The sequence below is a fragment of the Volvox carteri genome (assembly GCF_000143455.1).
Source record: "Volvox carteri f. nagariensis unplaced genomic scaffold VOLCAscaffold_28, whole genome shotgun sequence".
Lineage (NCBI taxonomy): Eukaryota > Viridiplantae > Chlorophyta > Chlorophyceae > Chlamydomonadales > Volvocaceae > Volvox > Volvox carteri.
In genome coordinates this window covers 971,203-983,328 of record NW_003307571.1, presented here as the reverse complement: position 1 = coordinate 983,328, position 12,126 = coordinate 971,203, and the positions used below count along the sequence as shown (strand labels likewise).

The 12,126-nt window shown below is 53.7% G+C and overlaps 3 protein-coding genes across 3 annotated transcripts; 1 reads left to right on the top strand and 2 right to left on the bottom strand.

Moving 5' to 3' along the window:
• Nucleotides 1–23: 23 nt before the first annotated feature.
• On the top strand, nucleotides 24–4,999 carry VOLCADRAFT_105425 (uncharacterized protein; the record flags this gene model as incomplete). Its single annotated transcript, XM_002952239.1, has 10 exons — nucleotides 24–564; nucleotides 1,049–1,086; nucleotides 1,351–1,536; nucleotides 2,078–2,140; nucleotides 2,520–2,617; nucleotides 2,789–2,854; nucleotides 3,291–3,365; nucleotides 3,459–3,581; nucleotides 4,426–4,477; nucleotides 4,846–4,999. 10 exons carry the CDS (start codon nucleotides 24–26, stop codon nucleotides 4,984–4,986), a joined length of 1,383 nt encoding a protein of 460 aa, XP_002952285.1. The 3' UTR covers nucleotides 4,987–4,999.
• A 1,470-nt stretch (nucleotides 5,000–6,469) lies between these two features.
• VOLCADRAFT_92879 (uncharacterized protein) lies at nucleotides 6,470–7,537 on the bottom strand (the record flags this gene model as incomplete). Its single annotated transcript, XM_002952159.1, has 1 exon — nucleotides 6,470–7,537. One exon carries the CDS (start codon nucleotides 7,535–7,537, stop codon nucleotides 6,470–6,472), a length of 1,068 nt encoding a protein of 355 aa, XP_002952205.1.
• A 1,613-nt stretch (nucleotides 7,538–9,150) lies between these two features.
• On the bottom strand, nucleotides 9,151–10,777 carry VOLCADRAFT_105424 (uncharacterized protein). Its single transcript, XM_002952158.1, has one exon. It carries the CDS (start codon nucleotides 10,625–10,627, stop codon nucleotides 9,428–9,430), a length of 1,200 nt encoding a protein of 399 aa, XP_002952204.1. The 5' UTR covers nucleotides 10,628–10,777; the 3' UTR covers nucleotides 9,151–9,427.
• Between the last annotated feature and the right edge of the window lie 1,349 nt (nucleotides 10,778–12,126).

Sequence of the window (12,126 nt, the reverse complement as noted above, 5' to 3'; positions counted from 1 at the left end):
ATACTTTGATTGTATAGGGGAACATGCAATTAGGGAGAATAGCTAGATGCCCTCTTGGCACACATAGATTAAGGACTTCGTTTACGGTTCCGGCGCCGCCCCGGTCCTTTGCGCCGCCGGCAGTCGCTTCGCAACGGCAGAAGTCGGTAATTGCACGTGCAAAGCGGAGTAGCAAACGATTAAAAAAGCAGGATGCATCTGAAACTGGCGGTGTCGACTCTGCGTCGGGCTGGGATGCCGCGCTCGCGAACGTCCCAACGAAGGATGAAGCCGCCTGGGCGCAAGACGGAGACGTTAGCCAAGAGGCGTCCGACCTGAACGCATCTGCATCTGCAGAAAGGACGTCAGCGCAGGGTCCTGATCCCTCAGAGTCTGCGCCGAGCACTAGCTATGCCGAGAGTAAAAATCAGGCCGATAGCAGTCGAAAGCCTAAGAGCACTGTCATCACGCTGGCCGAATACAACCTACTCATGGACGCGGTGGCTACTAAAGAGAAGGAGCTTGCAGCGCAAAGGGAAAAGGCGGCTCGGGAGGCGGCCGGGAGCTCTGCGCTAGCGGTCCCTGGTAAGTGTGTAAGCCAAAGGGGTGGAAAAAACTAATGGCGAGAAATGAACGGCATTTCTGTTGTACGGATCGGTTTTGGGAAAAAGGGGATTTGGGGAAAAGGCGAGGAGAACGCTGGCCGGCCTCTACGCATGAAGCCAGGCTAGCAAAGCCCACCCTGGCTGGCAATTGCTTGCAAAGGGGATAGGGGATTGACTTTCGGGAAGCCGCGTTGGGCAGCTGGAGGTGCGGCTATGGACATGGTTGGGTGTGGGGGGGCAGGGGGGTTGAAGATGTCTGGCGTCCTTAGCCGCGGTTGATCTTGGCACTGCAACCTTTAAGCACCCCACATGCAATTCAATTCAATGCACTTACGGATTGTGGGCTAGGTAACCTGTACATTCCCCGTACCTGTCTTCATCGCCGCTGCTACCACACGCGTGCTGCTGAGACGCGTGTGTTTCTGGTTGCCGCCCTGCACCGCATTTCGTTACTGCTCGTGCAGAGGTCTCTCCACTGGATCTAAGCCGCCAGGGCTTCCAGGTGCGTTTGTGTGTGTCTGAAAGGGGGGGGCGGCCAAAGACAAGTTCATGACCCTTAGGACCATCGGCTGACTCGCCTTCTTGCCAGAACTTACTTGCCTTAATACTAGCGTTATCTATCTCTCCATCTATCTATCTATCTATTGGTGTACTGTTTTACTATTATTACTACTGTTATTATTAATTATTATGTTATTATTGTTGTAGCTGATCCATATAACAGCATATGCATCTAAAATTTTGTCGATTAATTTTTCCCGCTCAGGCCTTTGCGCTGGACGGCGGCGACCTGGAGCTGTTGGTTTCGGAGACAAAAGACGGAAAGCTGCTGCTTTCCGATTCGTACGTGGCTGTCAAGTCGGCAGACGGCGGTGGCGGCGGCTCGCCAACTGCGCAGTACTCGCGACCGCATCTGGACGGGGAGATGCCCTCGGAACCTCTGCTGTTTCAGGTACCGTAACAGGGGCCCCGTGCTCCTGAATCGTACGAGCGCTATTCGTACATATTCGTACATTCGTACATACTATCATACCCACTATTCATAATGACGTCCATTGTGAGGCTGCGAGCTATAACAATCGCCCTGGAGCGCTCTAGAGAGGAGGACCGTGAAACCCGGAGACGTCGCCGTTACAAGGCGCGCATATCCGGTTTATACGTTTCTGGGAAAGTCATGTGCGCAGCTGGTTTGGCCCCGCATTACAGTTAGTTGACAAACGAATTTTGTGTGTTGTGGGGCCTTATTGGAGGCTTCCAGAGGATTCAGCTGCTGTTTTGTTTTTGCTTGATGCTGCTGATGAGGTCATCGGCTCATTGCTGCACCGCGCTGCCGTTGCACTCGAGTCCCGGTCTCTTCCCCTCTCTTTCATAGCCTTCTCGTTAGCGAGAGACCCCTCCGCCCCGCGCGCGTATCTGCTCCTGGTGCGATCTTTCCTTCTGACACGTGTATGATTTGCTGTTTGTCCTACAACAACTGGGGCTTATGACGGCAGGCAATACCCTGGACGGAACGCGGCAGCAGCGACATGTTCAAGCGCAAGGCTGCGACCAACAAGGTGGGGTCCCGGGGACCGACGGAAGGGGAGATGGAATGGATGTGGAAGGCGGAGGGGAGTGAATGTGTGCGTGTGGTGTGTGTGTGTCTGTGTGTCTCTTGTATGTTTGGGACTGTGTGAATCTCGTACACGTGCAAACCTGCGAACCAGTGTACGAGTGCCGCGAGGGTGTTTGGGGGGTCAAATGCTGCTTATAAAAAGGCACCGCTAGGCGCGGCGGTAGATGGGGGGGGAAAGGCAATGGGGAAGGCAATGGGTCCCCTTACCGTGTGTGCGCTTTGCACCTCCGGTCGCTTGCTCCTTTCCCCGCTTGCCAGTTTGACAGACAGACAGACGGATACACGTGTCAGACAGACGCCTTTCTTTCCCCCTCCTGCAGGTGAAGAAAGTCTACTTTCTTTGCCTCGAGCCCTCGGAGCACGGCGGGCTTGAGAGCCCCGTGTTTGACCTGGACAACGTTTTCGTGTTCGACGGAAAGTAAGAGGGAAAAAAGCGGGACGAGCATGCAAGCATGGGACGGCTGGGGTGGGGTTGGAGGGCGCAACTGGGAGCGGGTAATTTTTTAATTTCTTCCAAGGTAGAATTTGGAAAGGAAAAATAGATATGCCTCTACTCGGCCAGCACCGCTTCAACACCCGTGTCTGGCAGGTGTTGTTGCATGGTGGAGGGCTCCCTCTGGGGGGGGGGGCACCCGGGTCGGATTCTAAAGCGCGGGTGGGTTTGGTCGAGGTACCGATAAGCCACTCGCGTGCTGATGCTCGGTCGGTCGGTCGGTCGGTCGGTCGATCATTACAGCGGGAGTGCAGGGTGCGCGCTCGGAACGGGACGGGAGTTATGTCGGCATATGCGTGTGACCGGTACGCAAAACCCGGAAACCTCTGTGTTTATGGGGGGGAATGGGTTGCGACGGGGAAAGGGCGACAGCACGGTGCGAGACGCTCCCCCCGTCGACCCCACACCATCACCTGACCCTGGTGCGGGGTCTCTTTTTGCCCGAGTCGGCGCGTTTTTTTCTAGGCCCATGCCTCCCTGCTCCTGGGCTCCTTGGATGCATTACCGGATTGGTAATGTTCGGAGGTGCTTGCAAACGATATCCCCTGTGCTTCATTCATTTGGTTCGACCCATCCATTCGTTGGTTCATTCGTTCAGGAGCCGGGTGCTGTCCCGTAGCGAGGTTCGTGTGGTGGGCTCCCTGCCGATGCTGGAGCCTGTGCTGCGGATAAGGTACGACTGCACATGCGTGTACGGCTGCGGCCAGCTGTTTGTAGTACAGTACCGGGCACTAGCAACGGCACTCGCTCCCTGGCCCATGCCCAGGCCCAGGCCAGCCGGATTCAGTTATAGCGCGCGCGAGAGTGCTACACACACCAGCTGCCGCAGACACCGGCAGTATGAAAGCAGGTCTGGGGCTTGTGGGTCAGGTTGCCGCTGTGGCGGCAGGTAGGCAACGCGGGAGTGCCATTCTTGCTATCAGGCTATTTGTACTAGTTCGCACCATTGGCGGTTTGCACTATAGGCGCGGGGCTCTTTCTCTCTCGCGTAAACTAGGATACCAGTTGTTGGACGTATTTCCGCTGCCTCGCGTGCCTTGGGTTACTGCCGCGGGGAAATCTGGTATAGGTTTTTTTACCGTATCCAGGTGCATGGCTGTCGTCAGCTCGTGCGGTTACCGCCGCGCGCGCTGCGGTGCGGTGCGTTTACGGTTTTGCGGTTCGGCCAATGATGATAACAACAACTTCTCAATGCGTGTTATGGCTTAAGGTCCGGCAGCGCTCACGTGTCTGCGGGGCCGGTGCTGAGAAGGTTGCCATGCTAATCTGAGGCCATAACGACTGCCAGCCGCACGACACTGCCTAACAACCCGTGGGTTTTGAGAAGCTAAGCTTGTGACAGACATGGCCCGGCTGAATGATGGTCCGTGCTTGCTGCAAACATGTGTTCGTCGCGCCATGGCATGGGTCATCAAGCGTGTCTGCTCCTTCTTGACGTCTTTCTTTTGCGGCCTTTTTTCCCTATAGCCTCGCGCGTGTAGACAGCAGTGCCGTCTCTCCGCGCCTTTTTGTTGGATGAGCTGCAGCAGCCGGCATGTGAGGAACTGCTTTCTGCAGGCGTGCAGCCTTTCTGTGTAGCATCCGTCACCTAAACCCTCTTTTGACTCTAAAAATGTCATAGGTTCAGTGTCTCGCACATTTATATATGAGCCGGCGTCATGACGGAGTCACAATGCTTCATTAATGCCTAACCCCCTGTACACGTCTGTACCCCTTTCCCACCTGGCCCCTAGGCCTTCCGGGATTACGTTGGAAGAATCCTTTCTGCTACCCGACCCCATCGAGGTGAGTTAGTGCAATGGTAGGCGAGCAGACAGACAGACAGACAGGCGTAGTGGCCATCGACAGCTGAGGATGTTGCAGTATATTCTCTGTTGGGCTTCCAATAATGGAAGAGACCCCTAGCGTGCTCGCTCTTTGTTGTTGTGCATCACGCCGTTTTTTGCGTGGCTCGAGCTCCAGGTCACCACCTCGTCTGATGGCCTGCATTGCTGCTGCGACCGCTGTTCCTTTTCAGCAAGAAAATATTACGCGATTCAAATTGCCGCGCTGAACACCATCGCGTGCATCATGACCTTTAGGAGCACATACAGACGTACATACAAGTTTGCACGCCGCTGCTGCTGCACGCCTTCCTGGCTCTGCTCGTCCAGGTCTCGATGAACACGGCCTCTGGCCTTGCGGATATGTCACCCGAGGAGTTGGCGGAGCGGATGGAGGAGCTGGAGAAGGCGGCTGAGTCCTTGGACGAGTTTGACGAGATGCCGGACGCGCCCAGTGTCGACATGATGTAACTTGTAGTCGGATAAGAGTGGCGTGATGCTACCGGGAAGACACTGAAAAGACGCACCTTGAAGGCAGATTGACGACCCGGGTACCTACTGAGTGGGGTTGTTGTCCACTTCGGGCGTTAGTTTGGACCCACCGTTTAGGCGTGTAGGCACCACAGGTGCGCCACACGGCCTACACGCGAAATGCGCCCAGATACTCTAATGCTGTGTAGCAATCAACTTGTGCTCGGTTCGTTCGGACAGCCATTATTTAAACAGTCGTCAGAGAATGTGCTGAACGGCTGAGGGGGACGATCTACTGCAGAGGTGGGGACATGTCTGGGTGCTTTCTGGCGGTAGTGATGGTGATGCACGAGTGGGTGTCTATGCTGGATCCGGATTATAATTTAACTACAGCTGGATCCGGATTACACTGCAGCAAGCGGGGTTAAGGAGGTAGAGAAACGTATGCCATGGGCCACGTAGCCGAGAGGTCCATGTTATAATCATGTTAGGTTTCCCCGTTCCGCACCTGAAGAACGGAACGTGGTATCTTCGAAACGAGGGCGAATACTGGATCGCCTTTGACCGCATATCAACAAACCATGCTCTGGATTATGTGGCGTACTCAGTCAACTGCACCAGCGACACCTAAAAGCTGTCACACAGAGTGGGCGCTTATAAAGTCACAGGCAACGTTGACCCGAAGGTTAAGCGATGCATAAGCGTCCGTGTTTCCTGCCCCTACCAATTTTCTTAGTCAGTTAAGTATTGCCTGACCAGCCCTGCTTCGACCTGTACAGTAACAAGTGAGGATAAATAATGGTTAACGATCCTTGTATGTGCGTATGGTGATGAAAACATTGTACACTCCTAAAGCGTAAACACAGATATACACACACGTAGATCGCAAAATCGCGCAAAAGACGGAAGCCACGCACACGGCGTCAGTGCACGGCTTCGGTATGCCGTACGTTTCCGTATAGATCCGGCTACAGCGCTGCACCGCATGTTTGGCGTTACGCACATCACATCCACGTGGTATATACCGGAAATATCATACGCCAGACTCACAGACACTTGGGCATTTGTCGCCGTCATCCGACTGAACTCGCGGATACAGTTTCCGCCGCCCTCAGCACCCTCAGCTCGAAGTGGGTCGCCCCGTATCACCGTGAGTGTGCCCGTGCATGTGTGTGCATGCTGCTGCCCAGCCCCAACGAGGAAAGACCGCCTAAGCTCTCCCCCGCGGACGGGAGAGGGGCGCCTGCCTTGCCATCAAGGGCAGCGTGTTTTTGTTGAGCAGTAGCTCGATACTTGCACTGCGGTATGACTGCACACTAGCTAGCTATGTACGGAGCTGGCAAACAAAGCCACGGGTCGAGTTACACAAGTCCACGTTGGTCCACGCTGGCGTCAGATTTGTGATGACAATAAATGACACATTTGGAAACTTCACCACCACTGCGCCTGCTGTGTTGGTGTATGTTGTCAGGGGCCAACACGATTAGCCGCTCAACAATGCAACAACTGGGTGTCTCTGCCACCCAGCTAGGATTTCGCTGCTAGGAACGAAGTTCACGCCGCTAATGATTGCGATCACGGCAAAACCCTTCTTGGTGTCCAAGCTCAGTACCAGCTCGCCCTGGGGCAGCACGCCAGCACTTAGTTCCGTATATCCGGCACCATCGAGAGTCCCCAATGAGCTCACCGTGCCATCCGCATCCACCACACGAAGCTTTACCATGTCCCCCACGGCTGAGTCCACCACGAGCACACGGCCATTGGCGCCAGCCAAGATGGCGTAAACAGACTTGAAGTGTGCCATCACGCCCTTGCCGTCCATCCCCGGTCTATAATCCGCGAAGTTCTGCTTGTCCCCGGCGACCAGGCGAAACATCGCAGGCGGTGTAGGGTTATGGAATTCAATGCCGTACGGTGCCATGTGGTAGATAGCAGACGGTGAGGCTCCCACCATCATGTCGGCCTCGACATCGTACGACAGTGCTCGCCATGTGGTACCGAATCCCAATGCCCTGCCCCTGGCCTTCGGGGTGTACACATCGCCGGTCCTGACCAGCACCACACGGAGGTGGCATTGCCCGTTGGAGTAGTCTGACACGTGTACATTCCCCTTGCCATCTGCCATCAGTGCAGTGATTTGTTGGAAGCGCGCCATCCAGCCACAGCCATCCTTGTTGCCTGATTGTGTGTCGCTGCCAGCAACCAGCGAAATTCTGTTGTTTCTGTCGAGGCGCTTAATGGCTGTGCCATTCTCCACGAAGAATATGGAGTCCGTGATGGGCTCGTAGGTGGGTAAGCGGGGATTGCAGAGTCGCCCTTCGACCTGCAGTCGTTCGCAGCTCAGCCGGAAAGTCCTCGCCGATACCGGACCATTTGCTGTCCCGTTAGCGGTGCTGCTCCCGGAAATCTCGATCAATTCGCGGATGTGGTCTTTGAAGAAAACGAGCGTCTGCGGGTTGCCGTTGCTGCTGCCGACGGTGGTTCCCCGAGGCCGCACCACAACCCTTCCCACAGGATTTTGAGTTGCCAAATAGCTCACGGAGAGAGACATGACGCCCTGTTGCTGATATTAAGGAATATATGGTGCTGAAAAGTAGTTAAGACTTGCCAACGATTGAGAGCTATGGGAGCTCCGGCCTAACCTAGGATGCGGGGACTGCTTTAAGAACCCGGCGGTCAACGCTGCGGTGCGTAGTACCGCACAGTGAATGTGACACGACTAGGGGGCCTGTGGACATCCCTAGTGGTGATGAGAAAGCACGTGACGACTCCTAGGAGGCGACAACGGAAGATATGCGCTGTTGTAGTGTTTTCCTATGTTTCTGTGTTTTAGTATAAATATCCCGCTCGCATACGGCTCGCAGGACAGTTTCCGAGCAGCTGCAAGTGCATGGAGTATGAGTGCCTCGGGGGGCTCCCTGTCGGACGTGACGACTCGTGAGCCGGCAGCAGGACTGTGAATCCCAAGCGCAAAAACAGCGGCTACAGAACCAAGAATGACGCCTGAATGAATTGGAACTATTTTTGCTAGGCGACGCATGGGTCTTGGGGGCTTCATCGATACGGCGTTGCGGGCGATTTCATTCCCAACCTCCTCGTCATGTTCGAAGAGCATGTCATGTACAGCATCCATATCATATTATTAATGGCAAGCATGTCATGTCATGCACAGCAGATACCGCATTTGAACACGCATCTGCTTGAAACGTTGACGCGAACTGGGTGGTAAACTGGGTATCAGGTAAAGGCTGCGTGCGCGTACGCTAGGGAGTCGCATTAGAGGCGGCATTGCTGGTATAATTCTTGAATATTTTTTGTTTGTTTTTTTTGGCATGAGGCTTACAAGCTGTTGATGAATGGGGTGAAGCCCGTCTGGATGTGCCAGGATGTGCAAACCGCAGATGGTGCAAACAGCTCGAACAAGGAATGAACGCAATGCAGCTGCATACAAAATTTAAACACACAACCAAATTAAATACAATTCAAGGCAGCTTTGTGACCAGAAGAACGTTATGCATAAGCCTGGTGGGCAGGTGGGTCGGCAGGTGTGCCGAAAAATACCCAAGTATACATTTGGCCTGCTGCCTCTACTGAGTGGACGACTTCAACAACTCTGCGAGCCCATTTTTGAGCATATATTCCTTGTGACGAAGGTTGCCTCCCTGCCTCCCTGCCTCCCTCCCTCCCTCCCTTCCCCCCTAGATTCCATCCATGGAATCTATATTCCAGGCGTAGTGTATGCATTTCATTACAAATCCATGAAAGATTGTTGTTCCAGCTCTCCATGTGGGGAAGCGGATCTTCTCGGCTGCATGGCACCTGATAGTCTACGACAGCTACTACATGCACGCTGCGGATGGCAACGCCTTCACATAGAACGCAACCCTTGTTAACGTTGTCACAATGCGAATGGCACTAAATCACGCATTGCCTTGTTTTAAGCCATCAGTCCCCCCTAATATATAGCCATCACACCTCGTCGGGGCAGCAGATGTGCATCTGTACATGTTTTTCTTGTTCTTGTCTGGAGATAGGGCCATCGTATAATCGACAGAACCTAGAAATAGATTTATTTAAATCTATGGTATAGAATGGTCTATAGATCGTGCCATCGTGGTATGATAGATATTGCTGAAAATAAGTTATCTATAGGCACGCACTCCTCAATTGTTTTACAGCGTACTTCTAGTGCCCCCAACTGATGACGTTACGGCTCCTCACAAACCGCAGTCCGCCGCGTGACCTGATCCTTCACATACATATTGAGCTGTAATCGTGAGTACGGCAGAAACATTGATAATGGAGTACAAAGCCAATAATGCCATTCCTGCGTACTGCCATCCCCTTGCTGTGTGCGTCACAAGCAGCCCAGCTCCCTCCACACCGCCCCGCGCCAAACCCACCGCCGCCACTGGCCCGCTGGTGTTTTTGGAGACCAGGGTTAGTCCCTCATCCAGGTTACTGCTGAGTAGTGCCTCATTGACCGAGGCAGGAACTGGCTGCTTGGCGCAAAGTTCGCGCCGCTGACGATAACAATGGCTCCGGTCGATTTCTTGGTGTTTAAGCTCAACACCAACTCGCCCTTGGGCAGCACGCCTATACTGAGCGTTTCGTAGCCCGAGCCATCGAAGGTCGCCACAGTGCGCACGGTGCCATCCGCATCCACCACACGAAGGTTTACCTTGTCCTTTCCAGCTGAGTCCACCACGAGCACACGGCTGTTGGAGGCTGCATGGATAGCGTAAATGGACTTGAAGCGCGCCTTCATGCCCTTGCCATCCACCCCCGATCCATCCTCCTCCTCTTCCTTATCTCGCCCGTTTCCAGCCACCAGGCGCATCACCACAGGCGGCTCGGGGCAGTGAAGTTCACTGCCGTACGGCGTCATGTGGTAGATAGCGGTTGTCGAGGCCCCGACCATCATATTGGCCTCCACATCGTACGACAACGCTCGCCATTTAGGACCAAGCCCCAACACCCTGCCCCTGGCTTTCAGAGTGCAAACATGACCGGTCCAGATCAAGAGCACACGAAGCGAGCATTGCCCGTTGGAGTAATCTGAAACGTATATGCTTCCCTTCCCATCGGCCATCAGCGCAGTGATTTCCTGAAAGCGCGCCATCCAGCCACAGCCATCCTTGTTGCCGGACTCAGTCTCACAGCCAGCGACTAACGAGATCACGTTGTCACTGTCGAGGCGCTTAATGGCCGTCCCCTTCTCCACGAACAGTATGGAGTCTGTAGTGGGCTCATAGATAGGTAAGCACGCATCGCTCAGTTGCCCTGCAACCCGCAATTGTTCGTTGCTGAGCGAGTAGGTCCTTGAATTCTGCTGGCCGTCTGTCCCATGGCCGCCCTTTATTATCAACTCACGGATCTCGTCCTGTAAGAAAACAAGCGTCTCAAAGCCGTCGTTGCAGCCAAAACTTGAATTGCTGAGATTGCTTTCTCGTCGCTGCCGCACCCCAGTGGGCCCAGGCTTTGAGGCGCCCAGATCACCGATGTCGTCCCTCACGAATTCAATCGTCTGGAAGGCTTTGATGCTAACTTCACACGTGCTCACGCCGATGGCTTTCCGTGGCCGCACCACTACGCTGGCGCCCCGCTTAGGAACTTCCAAACATGTGGTGAGAAGAGACATACGTAATGACCAGTGAGAATCCTGTGACTATAACAGAATGAGAGCGGATAATTACAATGGTGCTGCAGGATGATGGGCTAGGAGGGGGAGATTGGTAAACCCAGGTGTCGCGTGCGCTGATTGGTGTAAGATCCCAAATTTCCCCCTTTTCATACAAATTTTTATTTTTACATTCAATCTGTGGAAGGATTACTGATGCAGTGGTCCAGTCCTGGTAGGGTAACCGTCGCGACAAACGCACTTTGCGCCGATTCACGCACGCAAGAGGTTGGGATAGTTATAAATGTTGAAGAAATAAAAGCCACCGTTCTTAGAAGCCTCCAATTTTCTTAAGTACACAGTCCAGCACAGTCTCAAAGTTTAATCTTAGACTAGCTATGCTGGAACAAATTCCTGACGTTTGCAACAAAGGTTGCACTGTACAGCATTCATAAGGACTTGGACCTGTGTATTGGATAAAAATTCTCACACCTGGCTGCCGTCCTTGGATGCAATCTTCCCAGCAGCCTTCTGTCCCCAAAAGCTCAGGAGTTTGAGTGTGGCCCTGGTATCGTCGACTCGATGCAATCGTACTGTGCTCGAGCTCCAACCTGCCCAGTGCCCAGCTCGTCCCTGTCGGGGACGCTTTCTGGGTGCTAGTCCTCATGTCCGATGGCAGCATCACGTTGTACCCCGAAGCACGGCAACAGCAGCTGGCTGGTGAACTTCCTGCCAGTTTTTGACTCAATATTCGTAATCATGCTGGATGAATTTAAGTAACAATAAGCGTACCCCTTTAGGAGACGAAGGCGGCCTCCGCCGCGAACGTAAGAAAACGCCGTTCCGCTGCAGAACAAACCACTCACATTAACAGATAATAAGTTTCTTGCAATATCGTGAAATATAGGGTGCGCGGCGGGGAGCGGTGACAACTCAATATTCCGCGTGCGTGAATAGGCCAAAATTGCGTTGTTTAGCCAACAACGGAAAAAAACGGTCCCCCTAACAAGGATGGAATCAGCAACAAGCAGTTTTACACACGCCCAGCGAGAACTGCAATAGTTTTGCAGGAAACCGGAAATAAGCACAGCAAGGGAAGATGCGACTTGTGGGGACACACATGGCCTCCGACTTCCGCTGTCATTGCTAACCGGCGCATAGCATCTTGGTCACTGGCCATTTGTTCTCTCTTTATCGGGCATCTGGAGTGCTGCGAGCGGCGTAGTGTGGGCGCTCGAAAAGCACACACAGTTAGATAACGGTGTCCTACAATAATGGCCTTTCCCTCAGGCACCCTTACAGGTGCCATCGTTGATGCTAGAACTTGGGAGGGAGACTCTAGCTTGCAAGGCGCGGTTGTAAGGCCTTCATGACGCCTTGGTTCCTGCTTGTCTCTTCATGTGTTCGTCTACTGGCCTAGATCTGATGCAACTCACTCACAAACCAGTCCGGAAATAAACCGGAGTCGATGCCCAATTCGGAATAAATATATTGCACTCTATGGCCATCACGTGGATGGT